General features: G+C 36.0%; 1 protein-coding gene and 1 pseudogene across 1 annotated transcript; both read left to right on the top strand.

Moving 5' to 3' along the window:
- The first annotated feature begins 110 nt into the window (after window positions 1-110).
- Window positions 111-7,901, top strand: LOC125869613 (RNA exonuclease 4-like; annotated as a pseudogene).
- A 2,742-nt stretch (window positions 7,902-10,643) lies between these two features.
- LOC125870613 (mediator of RNA polymerase II transcription subunit 33A-like) lies at window positions 10,644-22,266 on the top strand. Its single transcript, XM_049551080.1, has 12 exons — window positions 10,644-11,051; window positions 11,933-12,043; window positions 12,854-13,201; window positions 13,382-13,701; window positions 13,782-13,873; window positions 14,507-14,843; window positions 15,227-15,437; window positions 16,710-16,824; window positions 18,038-18,199; window positions 18,740-19,397; window positions 19,716-19,922; window positions 21,011-22,266. Exons 1-12 carry the CDS (start codon window positions 10,771-10,773, stop codon window positions 22,132-22,134), a joined length of 3,966 nt encoding a protein of 1,321 aa, XP_049407037.1. The 5' UTR covers window positions 10,644-10,770; the 3' UTR covers window positions 22,135-22,266.
- Window positions 22,267-27,758: the final 5,492 nt, after the last annotated feature.

Here is a 27,758-nt window from a genome sequence, read left to right as displayed (position 1 = left end):
GTCTCAAAATTAAGATATGAGTTCACCTCAATATATTAATTCATTTTTTTCAAGTGTATATAGATTGGATTTTCCACATTAAATTTTCAATGTGTATATATATATATATTATGGTGGAGACTAAGAAACCAATATTTTGTTGCTTTAATTGGATTATCATATTCATCGGCTATCAATACGTGGAAGTGGAACCCTCACAAGTTCCTCTGCAACCCCTCTCCACTACAAGGTACTGTTGGAACTTTGAAATCATATAATATTAGTACAGCTTTTTCATGTGAGTTTTTTTCTTATTAAGTTATGAATCTTTAACTCTTATATGACTTATTTCAAATAATTTCTTCTGTGGGGGGTTTTTGAGACCTTTTAAAATGACTTTAATAGTAAAAAGTTGGGATTTTATAGTTCCTTTTTTTTTAGGAAAAGAGATCAAAGACCCAATTCCCACTGAAAATTAGATGCATTCACCTTTATACTGTGAATTTGTCATTTGGTTGTGGAGGGAAGGAGTAAGAACATAATCTTGCAACAACTAAATTAAAGTGTTCTACATGTGAGGTAGACGTGGCAAATGGGCAAAAATGCGGATTATAACCCAATCTATCCCATTCTTATTAAGTTTGAATTGTTTTATTTGTCCTTTTTATAAGTTTTACCCCGAATCTCACTTTGTGTGATTTCACTCTGTTTGTTGTTGTTGTCGTCTTTTTCATGACTTTTAAGTATCCAAAAAAAAAATTTCATCATTATTTATTTTTAAAAAATATTTTGACAAAATTTCTCATGAGTCATTTGAACTACATATCAACTCAATTTTCAATTTTCAATTGGTGATCAATAACCTGGCCCAACTTGAAAGGATTGAGTGGATTGAATTTTATTTTGCCACCCTGTGTGAGGGGGTAGAATTTTGATTTAGTTTGTGTCAAGATCTAAACTAAGAATAAAATCAAACTACAACCTTTTTGGGACAATTTTCTAGTTTATAGTAATACATTCAAACTATTACAACTAAGAATGAAAATAGGAATACTGAATTGAACTACTCTACTGAGATGTCATAGATGAGCTTGAGATCCGCAGTAGAAGAGAAGAAGAAGAGGAATTTAGAGTGCAAGAGAAGAAGGAAGAAAGCTGGAAAGAGAGGAGAAGTGAGAAAATACCAATTGATTCGTTAGTTTCTCTCTCTCATGGTTTTTAGCCTTATAACCACCTAGTCCGAGTTGGCAGTATCTTTTGTTGCTAGTCATACACCTCAAATAAGTTTCAATACACCTATTCACGCTCTTTGTTTGATAATATGTCTAGGGGTGGTAAGTACTATAGGAAAATTTGATCCCCTTTAGTTTGAACAAAGCTTGCCAAAAATTGTTGAGAAACACCTTGTTTCTATGACTATAGATGTAGGGGTACCATGTAAGGTCTGAACCGTCTTCCAAAACCTATCAACCATAATAGTTGTGGTATAAGGATGAGTTATGGCTATGAAATGTGTTGAATTTGTGAACTTGGAAACTACCACCAAAATGCCATATTTTCCTTAAGATTGAGGCAACCCCTCTATAAAATCCATACTGACATGAGTCCATGCTTGGTTGGGAATAGGAAGTGGTTGAAGAAGACCAGGATATGCTATATTCTCATTCTTACTCCTCTGACAGATATCACATTCTGCTACATAATTGAGTACGTATCATTTGTTTCATAAGAGGTTAATAAAAAACCCGAGATAACCTCTTAAGTGTGTCTAACTGACCTGAATGGCCTTCTAATGGAGAGCTATGAAAAACTTGTAGTAGTTGTTGTCTTAGTGTGCCAGTAGATCCCACATAGATTTTTCCTCTCTTCCTCAAGATCCTAGATTGATAGTGCAACAGATTAGGACCTTGTAAGTCTACCACAAGCTAAGAACTAAGATCGGAAGCAAAAGTGTCACCTCCATAACTGGTTTGATGTCTTTCACCCAAGTTGGAACTGGTAGTTAATAGCTTGTAATTTAGCATGCAAGGAAACTGTTTCTTCTTCTTGCACCCCTTCAAATTGTCTGGTGTTCTCAGCCCTTTGCTTAAACTTAACTTCATAGTCTAAGCCTAACAACTTGGTAAGCCCTTTTTGCTGGATTGCTGAAGTAACTCTCTGATCAAGTAAGTATTTCAGGTTGTGGTGATCAGTTGTTATGACAAAATGCTTATAATGTAAGTAATGCCTCCACTTGTCTATGGAACTAAGCAATTTCATGTACTCTTTGTCATAAATGGACCTGCCCCTATGCTTTTAAGCCAATACTTTACTAAAATAAGCCACCAGCCTTCCCTTTTGCATGAGAACTGCACCAATTCCTAAGTGGCTTGCATTTGTTTCAACTACAAATTCTTGAAAATAATTCGGTAGGTCAAGGACTGGGGTGTTATACATAACTTTCTTGAGAGTCAGGAAAGAAGTTTTAGCCTCACCACTCCAATTAAAACTGTCCTTTTTGAGGAGGTTAGTAAATGATCTACATATTGTACCATAATTGGCCACATACTTCCTGTAGTATCCTGTCAGTCCTATGAATCCCCTCAAAGCTCTCAAGGAAGAGGATCTAGGCCACTGCACCATAGCCACTACCTTTTCAGGATCAGTAGCTACCGCCCCAAGAGCACTAATGACATAATCAAGATATTCAACCTTGGACTGACCAAATGAATATTTGGATCTCTTAGCAAAAAGTGAATGGTCCCTCAATATCATAAAAATAGTAGTAGCATGCTTCACATGGTCCTTCAAAAACTGAGTGTATATTAAGATATCATCAAAGAAAACTAGCACAAATTTCCTGAGAAAAGGTTGAAATACCTGGTTCATCAGAGCTTGGAATGTAGTTGGGGCACTGGTAAGCACAAATGGCGTCACTCTAAACTCATAGTGCCCGATATGTGTTCTGAATGTTGTCTTAAACACATCATCAAATTTCATTCTATTCTTATGGTAACCAACTCTTAAATCCACCTTTGAAAATATCATTGAACCATGTAGCTCATCCAATAGATCATCTACAATGGGTATGGGATACTTGTCTTTCACCGTAGCCTTATTCAACCCTCTGTAATCTACACATAACCTTCAAGTCCATCCTTCTTTTTCACTAACAATGCAGGTGAAGAAAAAGGCAACTGACAGGGCTGAATAATACCATGTGATGATATATCTTTCACTTGTTTCTCTAGCTCCTCTTTTTGAAAGTAATTGTACCTGTAAGACCTTAAGCTAACATGCGATGATCCAGGCTTCAATGGAATTGAGTGGTCTAAACTCCTTACTGGTGGTAAAGCTTTAGGTTCGGTAAAGATATCCTCAAATTGTTGCAACACTACTCTTATCGGTTCTTCAATGGTTTCTTGCTCAGTAGTTGTGTCCATGCTGACTATGAACAAGCGAGCCATCAAAGTTTGACCCTTCCTGATCAGTTTTCCCATTAATTGTACCACTGTTAATTATGTGAATACTTCCCCCTTCTGGAATAGCATGCAACACCACTTTATTGGCCTTCTTGCCAATAGTGACACTCTTCTTCTCATGGTCAAACTTGGTGGGGTTGTATTTTTTCATCTAGTCATTCCCTAGGACTATATCACACCCTTCCAACTTGATAATCCTTAGATCTTCTCTAAATGGTTTCCCTTCCATCTTCCAGCTGAAAGTAGTACATGTAGATGTACCCAACATATAGTTACCATCAGCAACAGTGACCCTAATAAGAGAGCTATTTTTTTTAAGGGAAAAAGGGCCTGATATACCCCTCAACTTTGCCATTTGGAGCTAATATGCCCCTCGTTATGAAAGTGGCTCATAAATACCCTTACCGTTATACAAATGGCTCACATATACCCCTACAGTTACAAAATGAGCTCACATATACCCTTCATTTAACGGAAGTGAAAACGTTAGTTTTAAATTTATATTTTTGACTTTTAATTTTCTTTAAAATTATTTAGGGGTATATATGATTCTTCTAGCAAAGTTCAAGGTATATTTTAATCTTTTTTATACATAAATTATTTTTTGACTTCTTTTATTATAATTATTTGAGTTTCTTATTCTTATTTTATTTTTTTCTTTCATTCCTTAGTGTAAAGAAAAAAATTTAAAACTATTTTTTTGTGGCTATATTATAATTTAAAATTATTTTTTTGGTCTATATTGTAATTTAATTTTTGTATTTGAAGAAAAACATTTGGTCATCTATAATAAGTTTTACAAGAATATTAGTGAAACATAAATAAATTTGACCATCAAAATTATAAATCTAAATTAGTCATTGAAACAAAAAAAAATGTTAAAAAAAATATATATGTTTGAGGAGGATTAAATAGACTCATATGGGATTTTATATATATATATATATATATATATGTATGAGGATTAAATATACTCATATGTGAGTCATTTGTATATAAATAGGTGTATATATGAGACACTTTCATAACGAGGGTATATCAATTCTAAATGACAAAGTTAAGGGGTATATTAGAACTTTTTCCCTTTTTTTAATAAAAGGTATAGGAGAGCTATAATTTGCCACATAACCAGTTTTTATCACAACTTGGGAGTCAATAAAGCTATGAGTGCTTCCTGAATCCACCAACACAGTTAGACTTCTATTCTTAGCTATTCCCCTTACAAAAATGGTATTCACCCTATTGTGATTGACAGCCAAGGCACTCAGACAAATAGCCTTTTGCGTCTCTAGTTGGATTTCCACTTCAATTACCGCATCAATTAGGGCTTGCTCCTCAACTATTTAAGTAGTTTCAGTAGGTGCTGCCCATGCCACTGGCTCATCTTATAGCTTCCCTTGATGCAATTCAGCTGCCTATTTTTACATTTATACCCTGGAGCATATTTATCTCCACATCTGAAACAAAGCTGGTAGCTCTTCCTATGTTCATAGACTTCTGGACTCAACCTGTAAGTGGTTGGTCTAGTACGAGTACTGAATTGAACTAATCTGTTGGGATGCCATATATAGATGTGCTTGAGATGTACAGTAGAAGATAAAAAGAATAAGAATTTAGACTAAAAGAGAAGAAGAAGAAGGAAGAAATCTGGAGAGAGAGGAGAAACGAGAAAATACCAATTGATCTGTTAGTTTTTCTGGTTGTTAACCTTATAACAACCTCGTCCGAGCTGGCAACATCGTAGCCCTTCAAGCTCATTAAGCAACTTCCAATCACAGTCGTCTATTGAATGTGTTGATATTAGTACTCCTCCAGCCCCATATCGAATCCTCATAACTATAGAACTTTATTTGCTCTTTATTTGAAGGCATAACAACTTGCTTATGTGATGTCAGGCACAAATGTCCAGCTTGCTACAAGCAGTGCAAGCGGAAGGAGCATATTATTGAACATATGCGAACATCTCATCATTCGGTTCATGACCCTACATGCGGTGTGTGTAACAAACATTGCAAATCATTTGAATCACTAAGAGAGCACATTGCTGGCAAGTTGTTGTGCTTAGACAATGAATGTTTTTTTACATGTAAATGATCTCTAAGTTGCTTTTTCACTTTAATATTCAGGTCCATTGGCCAAAGTGAATTGTTCAAGCATCTTTGCTGAAAGAGGCTGCATTTTGTGTCTAAAAATCTGTAGCAGCGTGGACTCTCTCAACGAGCATAAGGAAATGTGTCATCTTACCACTCTTCAACCCATTGTGAGTTGATGAATGTTCTTTCCTCAATGCTTTCACAAGAATCAGTTACACTTAGGATAGTTTAGATGTATGTTTAGTTGTTGGAATGTGTATGTATAATTCTTGCAGGAGTCAATGGAGATGCATCATTCAGAAGATGATATGGAAAACATAAGAGGTCAGGAAGTAGTTGCCATAGATTGTGAAATGGTTGAAGGTGATTTGTCACAAGAACTTTGCACAAGGGTATGCCTAGTTGACGAAGATGAAAATATTATTTTTCACACTTATGTCCTACCTCAGACTCCTGTGGTTGATTATAGGTATCTTCTGGCAAATAAACATATCTATTTATAGTGTAAGATGACGTTTTTGGTATCACACACGTTTTCATACTTCCTCATCATTGTGTGCCAGGTATGAAATTATCGGTATGACAGAAGAAACTCTACAAGATACCATGCCTTTGAATGAAGTCCGGGAGAGAATTCAGCAGATTCTTTACCGCGTAGAGCCAATTCGTAGAGTACTTGTGGGCCATAACCTTGAGAAACACTTGCATTGCTTGAAGATATCTTATCCTGATCGTCTTCTAAGGTAATTTTATTTTTATTTTTTTTCTAATAAATGAAAATCATTTTCTAGGAACCTTAAATCTTGTATTATGTCCAGATCACAGGCTTGGCCTGTATTATGTGTATCCATTCACTGCCATGCATTAACATTAATGGTTATATTTTCCATAATTTTGGCATAACATGCTTCTTTAATAGTACTTAGTTACCCGGTGGAATAATCAAGGTGTGCACAATTTGGCCTAGACAACACCGCTATTAAAAAGAAAATGAAAGTAGCTTGACTATTGTTGTGGGTGGAACATTTATGCTTATTAGGTCAAAGTAGGTCTGTTCTTGAGGATGGACCTATTAACTCGCTTAATCAGGTACTGATGTCAAGATGCCTAGTATTTCTCCAAGGCCTTTGCCACATTTTCTTATTTACTCATTTAGGTAACACGTAAAATATCCCTCTTTGTTGCGCCTAAAATTTCCACCCCTTTAGGTCCTCCTGGGCAGTTCCTCCAAATGATGGTACTTAATCCTTCCATCCAAATAAACTTGTGCCTTCTCTGCTGGTGCTGGTATTGAATTCCTACATTATCAAGAAGTTAGAACTTATAGACAGATAATTAACAATAGACCCTTGTGGTCCGGCCTTCCCCGGTGCACCAGGCTGCCCTTTTTTTTTATTATTTATTTGGTTGTATCATGAGTTCAATATCAAGCAATTATGTCCATAAGAGATGAAGATAAAAGTAAGAATTATCATATCATTTGTTCACATTCTCTGTATTTGTCTGTCAAGTTAGGTAAATGAAGACGCTATTTGTGTATGCCTTGGAGATCTTTTCTACACGAGATGCATTCCTCTATTCATGTCTTTCTTTTGTTCTGTGCAGAGATACTGCAACGTATCGCCCCCTAGACCAATTTCGTCAGTCACTCTCTTAAATATCTAACCAAGACTTATCTAGGGCAAGTTACTTGCTCACTCTCATATTTTCTTTACTTGTAAATTTATCTTCTCTTGTATTATTGTCGGTCAAGTTTATCCATTATATTCTCATTGGGCATTGTACTTTATATTGTTCAGTCACTGCTGTTTCCTTGGAGCTTGAATTAGTGGCTGGCTTAGTAGTTATTTGCTTCAACTGTGTTTATTACATTTGTGTGCTATGCTGATCGAAACTTTTGACCTAAAACAGATATGACATCCAAGTTGGTTTCCATGATCCTTACCAAGGTGCAGTGTCTGTGATGCGGTTGTACAAGAGGGATGTGCTCACAGTACCACCCAATGGTTTGGGTTTCAATTTCACCAGGTCAACTCTTTATCGGTTGCTCTAATCCATGGAAATCCGTGGCACACGAGAGAATGACAATAGAGGAGCTCTTAGCAATATCCAGAGCAAACTATCAGTGTTGGTGTCTTGATTCACATGATTGAATATACATTTAATCTGAGGAAGCTTCCAGCTCCAACTGCGCGACACTAAAGCAAGAATATGTTATATCATGAATTCATATTTAATTAGGACTGTGAGGCTTCTGCTGCTGAAGTTTTTGTAGTTACTAAAGTTAATTGACTAGAATTTCAAGTTTTTACTTGGTAAAAGTTACTTTATCTGCCCTCCATCCTTGGAGAACTCTGCTATTTGATGCTAAGGGAGAATTGCTTGATTTTGTTATTGCAATTTACATTCTCTATAATGTGTAGCACCAAAATACATATACAAGCTTTAGATGATCTTGAACCCCTTATAGTGTTGATGCTTAGGGAAAGAGAAGGGCATTAGGTTTCAGCAGTATGCATGCTAGGCATTCTTTACCATTTGGGCTGCATATCAGTCTAGTTAATAAAGGGGAAAATGCATAAGTACCCCCAGCCTATGCCCGAAATCCCTGAGACACACGTAACCTTTACTAAGGTCCTATTACCCCCGAAGTTATTTTATATATAATTTTCTATCCCTTTTCGGCCTACGTGGCACTATTCTTGAAAAAATTGTCAACACGTGTTGGGCCTACAAGATAGTGCCACGTAGGCCGAAAAGGGGTAGAAAATTATATATAAAATAAGTTCAAAGGGTAATAGGACCTTGGTAAAGGTTAGATGTGTCTCTAAGATTTCGGGCATAGGTTGGGGGGTACTTATGCATTTTCCCTTAATAAAATGAGCATGTTACTAACTTGCTCAAATCTAAACAGATTGGGTGGATTGTGATTTTTTGAGCCGATTTTACCACTTCTAGCTACAGCCTATAGGTGTCAGATGTCTTGTCTAATCACTCTCTTCCCTGGATATTCTTTGATGATTTCATTAAGATTTAAGAGGGGATTGTTCGGATGGTAAGCACTTTTCATCTTCATTTCTAAAATCATGGGTTCGAGTCTCCAAAAGAGTGGGAAAGCGAATGAGTAGAGACTATTGTCTTATTGGATAATAGTGTATTGATCCTGCAAAAAAATCACTTGCAATTTCAGTGGACCCATGGAGTGTAAGAAGGCTTTTAAGAAGTCATAGCTTGTGGTGGAAAGTTCCTTCTTTTTTTTAATTATTCGTAACATTGCTTTTATGATCTTAGGAGCACTGACCGTCATGGCCAAACTAATATATACCGATTTGGAGAAAAGTTGTTTGTGGGTAAGGCAAAAATTGAGACATTACATGTTGTCTTGCCCAGTATATTTATTAGCTTCCATGGACATAAAAAAAAATACTTGTTCGAGAAACTTGCATTAACGTAACAGGAAGGGATCCTAGATTACCTAGTAGAAAAAGATTGAAAAATAATCACAAACCTCGCATAGCACCGAAAGAGATAGACTAGAATATGACATATGTTATGTTAACGACACCAATGGGATATTAAATGAATGTAATTGGTATATGGATGAAATATAATGAAATAGAGTCACTTTGAGGTTCTCTCTGGAATGAGGGATGTAAGGGAGCCACTACGAATAAGTTTCGGAAATTACCAAGAAAGCTTCGAGCTCATATTGTTCATGGGTTGAGAACGAGAATTGAACTCTATGAGATTGAATCTTCTGTCTAGCTTCGATGTGTTCTTTGCTTAATTAAAAAGGCATCCCCTTTCTACTTTGATCGTCCCAATGGTCAAGGGAGCTATTAAGTGTAAAAGTTTTAAGAGATAGAAGGGAAGTGATAGAGTTAGCAAAGGAAGAGGTACAACATTAGCAAGTAAGCGGGTCACAAAAAAAAAGAAATATGCTATTGGCTTAACTGGCTTTAAACCCTCTCACTGAAATTTCAAGTACAAGTAGTCATCTACACTTAAAAACTTTCTTGTCTTCATTGATCAACATTTAGTTTAACCTAAGATTTTCTTAATTGTGTATTTGATATTTATATTGAGTCCGACTAAATTAAATTTATGTTATCTAGGATTTATTAAAGAAAAATGTTTCCTCTGATTAAGAAAGAAACAATCCAATCTAGATGATAGCTTATAGTGGAAAGTTGCAAAGTAGTTGGGTGACCACTGACCACAATCATAGTGAGAATGCACACTTTTGAAAGAAAAAAAATGTAGAGACCTTTTAATTACTCTTAAAGATGGTAAATTATTGTATGTGTATGATTAAACATAGATTTTCACCATATTCTCACTCTAATAATGGTCCATAAAGTCATCAACTCTTTTATTCAATTCGTCGTTAGAATGACTCTACACTAGGGGTCTTTATAGTGCAATTTGGTTCGACTTCTACTGAAAAATAATAATCAAATCAATTAAATAAGTTTTTACAAATATAATAATTAACTCAAATTAATTACCGAGTCAAGGTTTTTGAATTTGTTGATTTTTTAGGTAAGATTGACTAACTTTTCAAATATAAAGAGAATTAAAATATTTCTTTGACAAATATTTTTTGACACGTCTATAAATAACAATTGAATTAGTATCTAATGTAAGTGCTGACTATTAAAAAAGTTTGCCTATGTGAGACAAATAATTTTGTTCTTTTACATTTTTTGTTAACTTAGGCTAATAAAGTAGTACGTAATTATTTTAAAAATCATACCTAGAAATATTAATTGTTTTATTTTGATTTAATTCGATTATCAATTTTCATAAACACAATTATTCTATGTTTTTCACTTAAATTATTCATAAAAATTTCAATTGTATTTATATCCAAACACAATTTCAATTTCTAAACCTATTTTAAATTTTAAAAAATAAATAAGTTCTATATTTTTTTTCCATCAAATTTCACGATTTTTATGTCCAAATATTCGGCTCCATACTTTCTGGCAAATTGTATTTGGAAGACTAAGAAAAATATAAGTGGGACCGAAAAAGTGTCAATAGAAAAGCCTCCGAAACTGACTAAAATATTTGTATTTATATATCCGCAATTCCCAAGTCATTTCTCCACATAGAACGAAAGAGGCAACACTTTGAATAAAACTCCTTCCGCCAGTTTGAGCTCTTCACTGTTCATGACCGATTTTCAGATCTAGCTAAACCCTAAGTTTCTCCGGCGACCGTTGAAAATCTCCATGGCTGTGGTGACCGGACAACAATCGAGTCTATGGGACGGAGTGATTGAACTCACTAAGTTGGCTCAGTTGAAAGGCACTGACCCTTTGATGTGGGCAATGCAACTTTCTTCCACTCTTAACTCTGCCGGACACTCCATGCCTTCTACCGACGTTGCTGACCTTCTTGTTTCTCATATTTGTTGGGGTTATAATGATCCTATTGCTTGGAAGTTCCTTGAGAAAGCTTTGGCGCTTCGTATTGTACCTCCTATGTTCGTTCTAGCTCTACTGTCAAACAGGTATATGTTTTTGTTTATCTAGCCTTTGATTTTTATCGTCGCTTTGTTTAATTGTGGAATGAAATGGCACCTGAATACAGTAGAATTGATACGGAATGTTTATTTAAAAATGATTAGTTAATAATGTTTAATTCTTAAATTCACTAAGCTTTAAGATGAGATGATAGCTATTCAACATACTTCCTAAGTTAAAAGTCTAACAACAAGAACATACCCCGTGTAATCCTACAAGTGGAGTCTGGGGAGGTTTGAGTGTACGCAGACCTTGCACCTGTCTTAGAAGGTAGAGAGACGGTTTTCGATAGATCCTCGGCTTAAGAAGATACATATCAAAGTAGATTCTAAGGAAAACATGTGAAAGCATTTTGCAAAAAAAAAAAAAAGGAATAGTGACTACAACAACTAACAACTACTCATTGATTAATACAAATATTTCCACGAGCTTGTCCTAGTAGAAAAGAATGATCCCCCACATTGAGGAATTTTGGGACATAATCAAATTAATGAATCACATTCGTAACAATGATTAGGTAAAATGGTCATACAATTTAAGAAAGGGATTTCATTGTTGTTAGTCTTTTGTTACATGTACGATAGAAAAAAAGAGATTGGCCCGTGTAGCCCATAGGGCTTTGGTAGACGCACATCATGATTTTGAATTTTGTCTGTTGTCACCAAGTATCGTATTAAGTGGAGAAGGTAGAGGGGTGAGCCCATTACCTACTGAATTTTGAAGCTATAAACAAAGGATTTTTAAGTTACAAAAAAATGAAATTGGCTATTATAGAAGGGGATTGGGAATTGGGATTGAAGTATGGTCATTGGTTAATGAATTGTTAGTCTTTTTTGTTCACGGTTTCCCTTACATTTTTCCTTTGCAGAGTGATCCCGACTCGAAGGAGCTATCCAGTGGCATACAGGCTTTATATGGAACTTCTAAAAATATACGCTTTCTCATTGTCATCTCTGATTAATGGTCCAAATTATCAAAAGTACGCCTTGCTTCTTGTATCCTTCTTCAGTTTGTCTCATTACTAACCACTTGCTTGTTGATATCCTTTATTATTAAGTTTGATCTTAGCTCTGAAAAACATTGATGCGATGTAACATTTGTGCTGACACCATAGGCCACCGCAGTATGTGAATTCATTTATTAATTTATTTAGATTTCTTGGTTAGATAGTGAGGTCAGAGACTGTGGAAAGGTAAATGGCGGTGAAAAAGGAAAGCCTACACTTATTTACTTTTGTGTCAATGGTAAAGTAGGTTAATGGCCATCCTTGGACTCTTTGTCCTCCTAATCAAATTGGCAGCTTCAGTTGATAACGTTCCAATCTTTTTTTACCGTCTCAGAGCCCAAAGTATCAAGTTCTTTCAGGAAAACATTAGTTGAGAGTCTAATTCCAAAAAAAACCTTTCTTCTGTAGTCTTTACTCTGTCGAGACTTGGTAGGGATTTTCTTTTTCCAGTAATTTCCTTTGTTTATATATTTTCAATTTTCGCTTCTGGGGCACCGGTTTTCAAGATGAGGATTCTTTCAATTCTGTCTTGTAATGTTTAGATGACCCTTGCTCTTGTGAAAATGATATAAGTAGAGCTCAGAGGACCTATAATTATTTTTCTCATGTTATACTCCTGAAATTTTTCCTGTTTTTTTATTAACTCGGAGATAGTAAGATATCAATATGAATGAAAAGTATATTGGCTCAGATTTGTGAACTTATTTTGACTTTGTTTGAACTAATGCAAATGCAGTCAATTAATTCAGCATCAACAGTTAACAAATGTGAATGCAATTGCAGGATCATGGAAGCTATAAATGATACATTACATCTTTCCCAGATATTTGGACTTCAGGGGTCTGAAAGTGGTCTAATTGTGGTTGGATTTGTTTTTACAATTGTATGGGAGTTACTTGATGCGTCCCTTGATGATGAGGGATTGCTGGAACTGACTGCTGAAAAGAAGTCTAGGTGGCATATTACATCTCAAGATATGGGATTGAATAATCATGATGGTTTTTCTGGGGGGAGAACAGAAAAGCAGGAATTATTATCTAAATCAAACACAGTTATGGCTATTGAAATAATTGGTGAACTTTTTCGAGATAAAGTGACTTCTGCAATCCTTTATTTGGTACGCACGAACATGTAAGATCATATACGTTTATTCCCTCAACTGCTGCTCTTGTTGATAGTGATAGTACCCTTACTCAAGTTTGCATGTTATGTTGTCTTCTTTTGCTATTTTTAAGCAATGGATAAGTTTTAGCTGTACTAGACTAAATTGATATCACAGTGGCTCATTGTTCATTTTTCTTTCTTCGTTAGGCCCACGCACTGGGAGTCCTTCACCCAGAATTTAAGACTTCTTGTGTCAAATTCATCAGCTTTAAGAAATTCTAAGAATATATCTCCGGAGGCTTTGGTGCAGTTAACATCTGATGATCATGTAGTCCTCTCAAGAAAATGCAAAACAAGCTCACATAAAAAGTTTCATTCTGTAATGGCTTCTGGTTCGCTTGGATCTTCTGCAGATCAGTGTCATGGTGCTAGTCCAGCGGTGCTCTGGCTTCCCATTGATCTTTTTCTAGAAGATATCATGGACGGGTCACAAGTAGCAGTTACAAGTGCTGCTGAAACACTCACCGGTATACACAGTACACTCCTTAAGTTATTGTGTATAAAAACCTGCTCTAAATGACATCACTAAACTGCAGTTGTATTGCAGGTTTAGTGAAGGCTCTGCAGGCAGTTAACTCTTCACCTTGGAAGGACACTTTTCTTGGATTATGGATTGCAGCCCTAAGGCTTGTTAATAGAGTAAGCATTTATTATTGGTGCAGCTCAGAGTATATAGATGACCCAGCTTCTATAATAAACATCCTAGGATCCTTGTAAGATGAAATAGGATTTAGTGTAAGTCCATTGTTTGTGCTCTTTTGGATGTAGATTCAATGATGTAATTTTGGCTTCCAGCACTTTGTGCTGATGATTTATATACAGAGTCTCTTAACTTGTCAAAAAATAAAATAGAGTAAGCATTTCATGATGAAATCCCTTCCATCCCTTGTCAAGTTGAATTCAGGCTGTATTATCTTATCTTTCTTCTGTACCCTTGAGCAAAATTATAGAAAAAAACTATGCTTCTCAATGTGATATTGCTGGAAGGAATGTTTTCAAGTTTTGAAGTGCTGGAAAGTCAACTGATGTATTAGCTAAAGCTAAACTTAGGGTTGCTTTGCTATTGAACTATTCAGTTTCTTTCTATAAAAGGTTCTGGGAATATGTATGATGCATGTGTGTCACTATTGTGATTTGTGGGGGTGGGGGAGTAGGATGATGGACTCAGTTTATTGGAGAACTAAAACTGCTATTTAACAATCATGCTAAGAGTCTGATTTTATTGCTTTTGGTTTCATTGTAGAATCTTCTAACCACTTTTGTTCAATTCAGGAAAGGGATTCAAGTGAGGGACCAGTACCTCGCCTGGATACTTGCTTATGTGTGTTGTTGTCTATAACACCACTAGCAATAGTGAATCTTCTTGAAGAGGAGGAGATGAATTGCAGCTCTACCAATCAAAGGAAAGAGTCATCCAGAAAACGTCACCAAGACTTGGTATTTAGCCTTCAGCAACTTGGTGATTTTGAAGGCTTGTTGACCCCACCATTGCCTGCTGCTCCATTGGCAAATCTAGCTGCTGCAAAAGCAATGATGTTCCTTTCAGGTATAAGTGTTGGGAGTGGCTATTTTGAGGGAATGAGCTTGAACGACATTCCTGTCAATTGCGGTGAGTTTATCTCCTTATTGAATTTCAAGAAATTTTAGTTTGTCTGACCTTTTATTAGTTGTCCCATGTGGTTTAAATTGCATTTTGCTATTACTTTGACAACATTAAAGAGTTTGACAAAATTGCTAAAAATGTGCCCCATCTCCAATCAATGCAATGGTAACTAGATGAAAATTTCAATTTTGCCATTCCTCAGTTGGGTATTTATGTTATTTTCCTATTTTTTGTCTTGTTTTTTATGTTCATTTATTTATTTTGTGATGGTTGATTGCTTTCAGATAATAAAACTTAATCTACGATGGTGCATCTGCTACTTCTCATCTATGCACTAGTATGTGAAGCTATTAGTGTATGTTTTTATGCTAATCTCTAACAATTTGTAGTGGGAAACCTGCGACACTTGATTGTCGAAGCCTGCATTGCCAGAAACATTTTGGACACCTCTGCTTATTTGTGGCCCGGATATGTAAAAGGTAGATGCAATCAAGTTCCTCGTAGCGTCTCGAGTCAAATGCCTGGCTGGTCATCATTGATGAAAGGGTCTCCCTTAACTCCTCAAATGGTCAGCTCTTTGGTATCAACACCAGCATCAAGGTACAACAAAGTTGTCAATTAGAAAGTGTTCCTTGTTTACTGATTTCCTACTTATCTTCTACCGAGGATACTTGCTTTGAGTAGTAATATTTTACATGGTGCCACTGGTTCATGTTGCCTAGTTGGAGTTTTCAAACATGTTGAGGAGCGCGAAAAGATATATAGATAAGAGAACTGATGCAGATTTAACTACTGACAGAATTTTACTTTTTGATTGAAAGAAAGCTAGAACTTCATCATGAAGTATTCCATCCTTGGTGGCTTATAAAACGGGCCTTAGTGGATCAGAATCTGAATTAGAAATGATTAAAGAATAAACCTAGAAGTTACAAAGAATGCTCAACCTACTTAAGTTTCAGGAATGGTAGAAGAGGTTATGGGAAATAAACCAGAATGGAGAAATTAAATGAATTTATTAAAAAGGAATTTCAGTGGATGAGTTTGATACGCTGATTTTGAGTTGATGTAAGAAGATAGTGATCCAGCTTTAAAGGAGATCTTTTTATGAAAAAAGAAATTGGACAAAACAGAGAAGGAACAACATAATAGAGTGGATGGAAAAATCAACTATAATGGAAAGGATAAAAAATGGAGAATTTACTACTGGCGAAAAATTTCTTTCAAAGGGTTAATCTCATACTTGGTTTCACCTGGGATTATCTTACTAGAAAAAAAAGTTTTACCTATCTCATAAAAAAAATCTTACTATAAAAGGCTCTTGAAAGTGCTATAAATTGGAAAATAGATCCAGTTTAAGGATTGATTAGCAGTTTGGGTTTTCTATTTCATCAATCTATATCTTTTTTTTTTTTTTTTTTTGAAAATGGTAATTGTTTCTATTTCTGCAGAACAGTACATAGGTTGTACCGAAACCCGTATTTACATAAGGAAACTCTAATAATACCGACCTATCCCTATAATGAGTCTAAGACATCAATGATAGAGACGGTATCATTAGAGTAAATTTGATTACACCAAAAACACAGAGTCGAAATGCAATTCAGTTTAACTTGTTGCATACTACTCTCCCTATTCTCAAAAACTCTAAGGTTCCTCTCTTTCCATATTGTCCACCAGGGGTATGGCATGTAAATAGTCATGAATTGGAAAATGCAGTTGTGCCATAAAATAGATTCTTTTTTATTTTTCTTAGTTACTGCCTGGTCTTCAGTTAAAACCTATTCTTTGCTGAAGCCAGGTATATCAGATGTTCTTTTTCGAAATTTATACAGTGGTATGGAACTGAAATTAAGCTCATGGATTTGATGGAAGTTTAGCAGAAATAGAGAAAATATATGAGATTGCAGTCAATGGCTCGGATGATGACAAGGTTTCTGCTGCTGCTATTCTCTGTGGTGCCTCTTTTGCTCGTGGTTGGAATATACAGGTATGGTTTGCCCTTTCCTCTAGATAAAACAGGTGTATTTTACTATTCGAGGTAGTTGAACCTCAAAACCCTCTTTGTTCAAAGCCTTTAGAGTCTAAATTATTTATGATATTTTTCTACACATTTGTTTTTTTCCACTTGCTGGATTTCACTAGGCATGTTGTTGTATTTGTTTTTTTCCATTGTGAAAAACATTTCTTTTCTTCTTTCCCTTTTTCTGTTTCCAAAGTATCCGTTTAATAGTTGGTACAGGTTCCCAAACACCACTTACATCACCCAGCTAAACCCACAACCATAACCAATTACAGTGCAAGTAGTGCACAAACGCCGAGCAGCTCCAGCATTGGCATAAGCAGTTGATCCCTAACCCATGGATAAGAGAAGTGAAAAAATGAAATCAAGGAGGGAAGTTGAGGATGCTCATCTTGACAGCATCTTTCTATCCCATAAGCATCAGGAGATGAAGAATTTTCATCATCTATCGTGGCCATGAAGTGTCAACTGGTCGAGGTGATGGTGATGAGAAGAAAGAAAATAAGTTGTGTGAAATTAGGTCTTGGGCTTAACTCACTCCCCAAAATCTAGCTCTAAGGGAGGAGGGATTGTCCAAGCCTTATAAGGAGTCCACTCATCTCATTAACCACCAATGTGGAACTTTTTGCTTTAACACCCCACCTTACGCCTGGTGCTTAGCATCTGGTGCTTGGGCAATTTTTGACCCACCTCATGCCCAATGCTTAGCATCTGGTGCATGGGCAATTTTTGAATTTTTGGGGGCCCCAGCATTGGGTGAGATTCGCCCTTGCTCTGATTCCATGTGAAATTAGGTCTTGGGCCTAACTCAGACCCCAGAAACTAGCTCTAAGGGAGGAAGATTGTCCAGGCCTTATAAGGAGTTCAGTCATCTCATTAACCACCAATATGGGACTTTTTGCTTTAACAGAGTGGAAATCCCCTTAATTTACCATGGATGTGGCTCATTTTAGAAGAGGGGTAGTTTTTTTCTGAACACTACCTGAAATACTCTCTAACTTAATTATTTAGAGCACATTACATTACATTTATTTGAGCTGCAAAAGAACTTAGATAATAGAATATACTTGTATTAGAAGTTGGTTTCAGGGAAGTCATTCTCAAGTTCACAAACAGTTACAAAAATTGCTATTTCTGTGTCAACAGACTCATTTCCTGTGTTTCATCTGCATTATTGCAGGAACATACTGTTCTATTCATCACCAGGTTGCTGTCACCTCCTGTTCCTGCTAATTATTCGGGAACTGAAAGCCATTTGATTGGTTATGCCCGATTCCTGAATGTTCTTCTCATCGGAGTGTCATCTATTGATTGTGTTCAGATCTTTTCTTTGCATGGATTGGTATGTTGAATTTCAGCTGCTCCTATCTCATTATAAATTACCTTAAATGACATTTATGTTGCTCGTGTGGCTGAAAATCACATAAAAAAAAACATAGAGACTAACTTAAAATTGCATGGCCGCTCAACATGGATGGAGACCTCGTGACAATTGACAAAAGAATTTGTAAATCTACACACTCTGAAAGTTTTTAATGATATCACAAATAAATTTTGAAAAGATATCCATATGCACTCAGGGGCCTAAGGAAGCCTGAAATAAAGTAGTCTTTTGTGTACCTATGAGTGCCTTGATTCTAAGCCTGAAATGGTTGTTGAATTTTGGAGAAATGTTTTTTCTTTAAATCGTAAGTCTATCTTTAATGTACTTTTTCGATGGACATCTAAATGGTTATGCTGGCATTGCTTATCTGTAAACTAATATACAGAACTGTGTGAAATAGGTTTGAAGAAAGTACCTATAACAGCAGCTGTCATAAGATTAGGATAGAGAAAACCAGATTGTTAGTTTTGTTTAATGTTTATGCATTACATTTTCCAGGTTCCACAACTTGCTGGTGCATTGATGCCAATTTGTGAAGCCTTTGGTTCATGTGCACCCAATGTGAAATGGATTGTAATGTCTGAAGAAATTTCTTCACATGCCGTCTTCTCAAATGCATTTACTCTTTTGCTGAAGTTGTGGAGGTTTGATCAGCCACCTCTTGAGCATCGTATGGATGCTGTTCCAGTGGGAGCCCATCCAACTCCTGAATACCTTTTGCTGGTGCGTAATTCCCAGTTGACATCCTCTGATGATCTGCAGAAAGATCAAAGCAAAATCAAGCGGCTGACTAGACTTTCAAGTCCATTATCTGGAGAACCCATATTTCTTGATTCTTTTCCAAAATTAACACTTTGGTACAGGCAACATCAAGCATGCATTGCGTCACCTCTCTCAGGACTTGTCCCTGGAACTCCTGTTCATCAGATTGTTGAAGCACTGTTGAACTTCATGTTCAGAAAAATAAATAGAACAGGTCAGTCCCTGACACCAGCTATTTCTGGAAGCAGTAGCTCATCTGGGCCTGGAAATGAAGATGTATCTCTCCACCTTAAGCTGCCTGCATGGGATATTCTGGAAGCTGTTCCTTTTGTGCTTGACGCTGCTCTCACTGGCTGTGCTCATGGTAGATTGTCACCACGTGAACTAGCTACAGGTTAGAGAATCTGGTCTAGATTATATAAACTGCAATTGCGATTGACTTAGTGCCTAGCCTTCTAGGGCAAGTGTTAAGTGTGCTGGACAGCCGAGCATGCATGAAGTAGATAGTTTAAAGAGAGAGAGAGAGAGAGATGTAGCTTTTAAGACCAATTATCAGATGTAAGAGACTTATTGTTCAATGCTACATCAAATACAAATGGATAGCCAGAACCTCCACTTTCAGTATTTCTTAACTTGTGATTTCTCTAGTTCATTGTTTAAGTCAATGAATTGCATGTGTTAGTATTTTGACAGATGCATTTTCCATTCACAGGTCTCAAGGATCTGGCCGATTTTCTCCCAGCTTCTTTGGCAACAATCGTAAGCTACTTTTCAGCTGAAGTGACACGGGGTATCTGGATGCTAGCTTCTATGAATGGAACTGATTGGCCAAGCCCAGCTGCAAATTTAGCAGCAGTGGAGCAACAGATTAAGAAAATTTTAGCTGCAACTGGTGTGAATGTTCCAAGTCTTACTGTAGGTAAGCACTCATCTAAGTTGAAGTGATTGCTTTTTTAAGACCAGTGGAATTGTGGCACAAGAAACCTATTTCCTGCTTCTCTGTTTAGCACATTCTTTTCTCAAACATAATGGTTTGGCACCAACTGTGTACCAGTTATCTCTTGTGATAATTTCTCAATGGGAGGGTGAATATGTCTACTCTCGCTCGCTGTCATATGTTTTTTGATAAGGTTAAAGTTGTATTCTTCAGCATTAAGGGTTTGCTGGCTTACCTCCAAAAAGCTACAAGCTAAATCCATAATTACATAGATCCTAGGAAATCTACCAAGTGTTCTACTTCTTCTATACCATCTTCTTTACACCAAAAAAACATGTTAATGCAATTTTCTTTAACTTTCTGAATAGTGTTAGTAATATTCTCATGACACCTATGGTTTCTTTCTCTCCAAATGGCCCACCAGACACAAGTAGGTACTATAGACCACCATCTTTTTTGGGTCTTGCTCTCCCCCCCCTCATCCAGCAGCTCAAAAGATCAGCAGTATGTTCTGGCATCACCCAGGGCTCTTGAGAAATGCTGAAAACCATGTGCTACACCTGGACAGTGACCCTACAGTGTAGGAATAAGTGATAAGTGACTGTTAGTTTCTTCCTTCTCATGACAAAAAAACATCTGGAGACAATCTGGAAGCCTCTTTTCTTGAGTTTTTCCTGAGTGAGACATGCTCTTCTGGTGACCAACCAGGTGAAGCATTTCACCTTGGTTGGGGTGTTGCCCTTCCATATTTGTTTCCATGGACCAAGAATTCCCCCCGAGTGAGTCATAATCTCTCTCTTATACAGTCGCTCGCTGTCATATGTACGAGTTGGATATAGTAGAATTCTGATATCACACTTTTCAAAGGACTAAGTTATGCCCAGCTAAACAAACTTGCTGGTGCTAAGCTTGACCTCCCATACATGTATAACCTGTCTCCAACTATTGATGCATTCAAAAGCTGTGCTTACTGACCTGGACATTCACACATTCTGTACATGTGATTCAAGGTTTTAAATTGTTCATTCATCTTTTTCTGCATGTCTAGCTTATGCTTTTTTTGTTTGTAGGTGGTAATTCTCCAGCTACCCTTCCATTGCCCCTGGCAGCCCTTGTGAGCCTCACCATTACATACAAACTTGATAGATCAACTGACCGCTTTCTGAACTTAATGGGCCCAGCCTTGAGTAATTTGGCTACGGGTTGTCCTTGGCCCTGCATGCCTGTCATGGTTGCTCTATGGGCCCAAAAGGTGAAGCGCTGGAGTGACTTTCTTGTCTTCTCTGCATCACGGACTGTGTTCCACCACAATCGGGATGCTGTGGTTCAACTGCTTAGAATGTGCTTTGCAGCTACACTAGGTCAAACTACATCTTCTATTGCAAGCAATGGTGGTGTAGGTGCACTTCTTGGTCATGGTTATGGCTCTCATTTTTCTGGTGGCATCTCTCCTGTTGCCCCTGGTTTACTCTACTTGCGTGTCCATAGAGCTGTCCCAAATGTCATGTTTATGACAGAAGAAGTTGTTTCCCTTTTGATGCATTCTGTTAGAGATATTGCAAGTAGTCTAGTACCTTCTGAGAAACTAAAGAAAAGTAAATATGTTAGGAAGTATGGTCAGGTTTCTCTTGCTGGAGCACTGACTCGTGTAAAGCTTGTAGCAACACTAGGTGCTTCATTAGTTTGGATCACAGGTGGTGTAGTTTTGGTCCAATCGTTGATTAAAGAAACTTTGCCATCTTGGTTCATATCATCGCATGGCACGGATCCCAGTGGTGGGATGTCAGAAGGGCTAGTTTCAACCCTAGGGGGTAAAGCCCTTGCTTGCTTTGCAGTGATATCTGGAGCATTTGCATGGGGGGTTGATTCATCATCACCTGCAGCCAAGCGTCGGTCAAGTATTCTTGAGGCACACTTGGAGTTCGTTGCAGGTGCTCTACATGGGAAAATATCCCTCGGTTGCAACAAAGCCACCTGGAAATCTTATGTTTCAGGGCTCATCAGCTTGATAGTTGGATGCACACCAAACTGGTTGCTAGAGGTGGATGTAGAGGTTTTGAAGAGTCTTAGTACGGGTTTGAAACAGTGGGACGAGGAAGAGTTGGCGTTGGCTCTTTTGAATAGCAGTGGTATTGGCACAATGGGCGTCACTGCTGAAATGATTATAGAAGGTGGTATGAACTTTGTTAGATGAGTTGATTGCAGTTATTTTCTTTCTACAGTAGCCTCCTAGATTCATCAAAAGAGCTTTAGCTTTGTACAAGTTTTGGTTTTGTACATATATATCATGTAAGCTGAGCATAGAAACCAAAATATTGAAAACCAATTGAACTCTGCTATTTCTCTTGTACGACAGACATGTGCTGGTATTAATTGGCAATATGTTTCTTCTGAACAGCTTTCTTTAAACTTTTATTTTTGTGCTATTTTAAGTTAAGGATTAGGAAATTACAAAGTATTAATACTAATACAACATTATGGATTTGAAAAGATGTTTTACCAAAAGGATGTAGAAGGGAGTTCGGAGTCAAAAGGGCAACAAAATTTTTCAAAAATTCCAAAAGGGCAATAAAATTATTTATCAAACCAAAAGAGCAACAAATTTAAACACCGTCTAAATCAGGGTTTTCGTCGCAAGGTGCGGATACCCATGTGACTTGTAAGGCGCAAGCAGTTTTTAGCCTTGTAAGGTTCAACCGCCATGAGCATTACAAGGTGCAGGGAATCTGCGCTTTGTTGCTTTTTCTAAAAAAAAATTGCTGCTTCTTTCTAAAAAAAAAAAAATTTGCTTTAATAAAAATTTTGCTGCTTTGCTGTAAAAAAATATTCGTTTAAAATAAAAATAAATCAACTATTACACCAAAATCTGCTTTGATATCATTTTTGCTTTAAGTTTACTCGTGTTTTATCTTTGTATGTTTATAGTGAAAAGGAATCATATATATATATATATAAGAGAATCCTAGGCCCGCCTATGTGGTGCCATCACAAACAAGGATTCCTTTTTAATTTATTTATTTATTTTTAAAATTAGCCTGCCCTTTCATGAAAAATTGTGACTGTTATTAAGAGTTGTGACTTTTATGAAGAGTTGCAACTTTTATGAAAGATTGACTTTTATTAAAAGTTGTGACTTTTATGATGAGTTGTGACTATTATTAGAAGTTGTGTCTTTTATGAAAAGTTGTGACATTTATGAAGAGTTGCAACTTTTATGAAAAGTTGTGACTTCACCAAAGAGTTGTGACCTTTCCGGTAAGACACAATAAGCATTTGTTCACACTACCATTTGTTGTCTATAAATAGAGGGGTTCCCTTTCATTTTAAAACAACGAAAATTCTGAACTTCTTCTTCTTCTGCACAATTAAATATTTGATTTTGAACTTCTTCTTTTGCACAATTAAATATTTGTGTAATTTGCTCATGTTGAGTGGCTCACTGACACTATTGTTTTTGTATCATTACACTGGTGAATAAAATCGTTTCATCCTAAGAGGATCTATTTCTTTAAACCTCAGGTATTAGAGGGGAATGATTTCCATAAGGGAACATTGTGCATTTAATGAGCTCGATTTTTCCTTTATGTTTCATTCTATTGTTACAGATCCTGATATGTTTATTTTACAGTCATTAATTTATGTTTATGCTATTAATTGTTGTTTTTGAGTACATACATTTCTTTACAATATTCTCCAAAGAAATCTTTTCTTCTCCAAGAGATCAAGCCCAGGAATTTATATGATTTTTTGTTGATGTCATAATAATGTTAATATTAACAGGAGTAAAAAAAAAATAGAAAGTCAAATGATAGAACTAAAACTAACAATTAATTACAATTGTATGATACACAATAATGACTATTCTCTTGCACCAAAATACTCTTTTGAACTTTTTTCCCATTATCTCTTACTTCTCTTTCACCCTTTTCAAGGATCCTTAATGTTTTGTTCGTGAACAAATTCAATTCCCAAACACCATCATAACTATATTACATATGGAATTTGAATTTTGGAAGATTGCATTTTAATTTTAAAGCACATAATGACTACATATTACTTATTGGTATATCATATGATAATGGAACTTTTGCTCTTGATAAACACATTAGTTATATATATATATATATATATATATATACACTAACGAAATTTGCAAAGAAGAAAATTGAGAAAAATATTTATGTGACTCTCTAATTAAAGACACTTATGTAACCATGCATATAAATGATAAAACTAAACTAACCATTGTAGAATTTCAAAAGCAAATTAATGAATCTGTAAAATCAAATTATGTAAACTAGGAGAAAATAGTGGTATAATTTGTAATTTTGCCTTTTCTTTTAATAAAACAAATAGTAAACTACAATTGAATTACCTCTATACTCTTGAAAATAGATTTATATAAAAATGTTATAACATCAAAATACAAGAAAAGTTCTATTCTAATAAATTTTAAAGATAAATAATCTAACTGCGCGAAGCGCGGACCTATTTACTAGTTATTTATATTACTACAAATGGCCAGTAGGCTTGGCACCTTTTTTATTATTTTTTTAATCTTTTTTTCAATTTTTTTAGTTTTTGGTTTATATATATATATATATATATAGTTTTTAATTATTAAATTATTTGTTGGTAATTTTAATAGAGTATTTTTTTTAATTTTTTTTATTTACTTTATCTATAATTTTTTACTACTAATTGAAGAATTTTATTTTTTATTTTCGTTGAAACTTTTATAGTGTTGATTTAATTCAACACTATAAAAATACATCATGTGAAACTACAGTGTTGATTTGATTCAACACTGAAAGTTCACGTGAAAGTTAAATGAGTAACAAGTTACAAGGTGCAAGGGCCAGTAGACTTGTCACCTTTTTTATTTTTTATTTTTATTTTTATTTTCAATTTTTTTAGTTTTTGGTTTATATATATATATATATATAGTTTTAATTATTATTTTTTAAAATTTTATTTGTTTGTAATTTTAGTATAGTATTTTTTTAATTAATTTTATTCACTTTATCTAATAATTTTTTACTACTAGTTTCGCCCCAAACATACAGAGTAAACTTAAAGTAAAAATGATATCAAAGAAGATTTTGGTGTAACCGTTGATTTATTTTTATTTTAGATGAATATTTTTTACAGCAAAGCAGCAAAAATTTTTATTAAAGCAAAATTATTTTTTTTTAGAAAAAGCAGCAAAGCACAATTTTTTTTTTAGAAAAAGCAGTAAAGCGCAGATTCCTTGCGCCTTGTAAGGCTCATGGCGGCTGAGCCTTACAAGGCTAAAAGTTGTCTGCGCCTTATAGGTCTCATGGGTATTCACGCCTTGCGGCAGAAACCCTGATTTAGACGGTGTTTAAATTTTTTGCTCTTTTGGTTGGACAAATAATTTTGTTGCCTTTTTGAAATTTTTGAAAAATTTTGCTGTCCTTTTGACTCCGGACTCTCGTTTTTCGTTCATTTTCACCACGAAAACATAGCCGCCATAATAAGAAGCAGGCGAAGCAGCCAGAAGTATTCGCTTCACGCCCTTGAATTATTATTCACGAATGAATTGGGAAAGCCAACAGAAAGATTCGATTTTGACATCGTAGAGCCGGTGATGTTGTTGCCTGGGTTGGGCCGTCCCCCAGAATAAAAGGTTCCACACGAACTCCCGTTCTGCGGCGTGGTGGCAAGACTGCTAGGGGAGTGGCTTCGGGTATAGATAGGGTGAAATCTGCAGGGGTCATGCAAATACATAGGCCTATTCCCTTCTCTTAAGGTCGTATTTTATTACTAATATATAGAAAAGATCACGCCAGGGTCAAGGACACACTTATGTTTGATGGCATACTTGAACAACCTGCAATAGAAAGGTCGGAAGGAATTGTGCTTCTTTGGCACGAGAATGTAGTAGCAGTCACTAGCTACAGACAATCAAACCAGGAAATGCATGTTATGGTCAAGGTAACCACTACTAACACCCCTTGAATTTCAATATCATTTACGCAAGTACTAACTCGACCCACATGTCTCTTCTTTGGGATAATCTTTGTACTCTCAAAAGTCATTATTTAGGCCCCTAGTTAATATGTGGGGATTTTAATCAAGTAATGAGTCAGAACGAAAAATGGGAGGTCGACCTATAAACTATACCAGAGCTAACAGATTTTCGACCTGCATGAACTACTGTGACCTTATAGACTTGGGTTTTAAAGGTTCCAAGTATACATGGTCGAATCATCGTAAGAAAGATGGCCTTATTCTAGAAAGACTAGATCGGGGGTTAGCAAACAGGTCTTGGATCTCGCTATACCCTAACGTGACTATTACCCACCTCCCTAGGACTTTCTTCGATCACAACTTGCTCCTGCTCAATCTTGATAATAATAGGAATAGTGCAACCCCTAAACTATTCAGACTTGAGCAATTTTGGACTTCACATCAAGACTTTAGGAACATAGTCGCTAGATGTTATAGTAATGAGGATCTCGTAGCAAATAATCACCAATTTACTGAGGAGATCATTGAGTGGAGTAAGATCACTTTTGGGGACTTCAAAACTCCCCCCTTTTTCCTACCAGCTCCTTTCTCATAAATCTAGAACAAAAGCTTATGCAAAAGTACAATAGTATTCTTAAAATTGAGGACGATTACTGGAAAATGAGAGCTAGAATAAACTGGATTAATGAGGGTGATGCCAATACTAGATTCTTCCATATGTCCGTCATTAACAGACGAAGGAAAAATAAAGTTGTTAGTTTTGTGGACAATAATGGCGTTACTATTACGGATCATAAAAAGATCTTGTCTCACACTTGAGTTACTTTCGACAAATCTACACTACCAGTCATACTAATTCTAAAAGGGTTTACCCTACTTTTCAAACTTCCTTCCATAAGTTAGACCTATTCTGTCTAGACAGACCCCTCGAAGACCTTGAAATTCATAACGCGATCAATTCTTTACAACCCTTCAAGTCCCCTGGCCCCGATGGGCTCCACCCTTTTTTCTACCAAAATTTTAGCAACATAGCCCCTCGAAGACCTTGAAATTCATAACGCGATCAATTCTTTACAACCTTTCAAGTCCCCTGGCCCTGATGGGCTCCACCCTTTTTTCTACCAAAATTTTAGCAACATAGTGGGAGATTCTGTTAGACGCTTTTGTCATCAAGTTCTTGCTAACGGTTTCCTTCCTCCGGAAACAAATGAGACTTATCTATGCCTCATTCCCAAGGTTAAGAATGTAAATAACCTGAAAAACTTCCGACCCATAGGTCTTTGCAATACCATTTACAAGATGGTTACAAAAATCATTGTTAACCGAATAAAACCTTTTCTCCCCATCCTTATTAGCCCCTTCCAAGCCAGTTTTATTAAAGGAATAAGGCCTTCAGACAATCCGATTCTTATTCAGGAAATCATAAAAAAAATCCAAACTACTCGAAGCTCCAAAGGTTGTTTTATGCTTAAATTAGACCTAGAAAAAGCTTTTGACAAGTTAGAATAGTCCTTCATTCATCGGGCTTTACTCTACTTTAAATTTCCCCCGAAAATCACTTACATTATCCTCAACTGTATCACTACCAGCTCCATCTATATTCTGGTTAATGGTTCAAAAACAAAAAAAATTCAGCCTACGAGGGGGATTAGGAAAAGGGTCCCTATGTTTCCTTATATATTTATTTTGTGCATGGAGCTTCTCTCAAATTATATTAGCTACCAAGTAGATATTCTTAACTGGATCCCTATCACCCTTAATCCTAGAGGACCTCTTATCTCTCACTTGTTCTATGCAGACGACCTTACCCTTATGGCTACAGCT

The sequence above is a fragment of the Solanum stenotomum genome, chromosome 7, assembly GCF_019186545.1.
Source record: "Solanum stenotomum isolate F172 chromosome 7, ASM1918654v1, whole genome shotgun sequence".
Taxonomy (NCBI): domain Eukaryota; kingdom Viridiplantae; phylum Streptophyta; class Magnoliopsida; order Solanales; family Solanaceae; genus Solanum; species Solanum stenotomum.
Note: the sequence above shows the minus strand (reverse complement) of the source record. Positions and strands in the feature narration are given on the sequence as shown.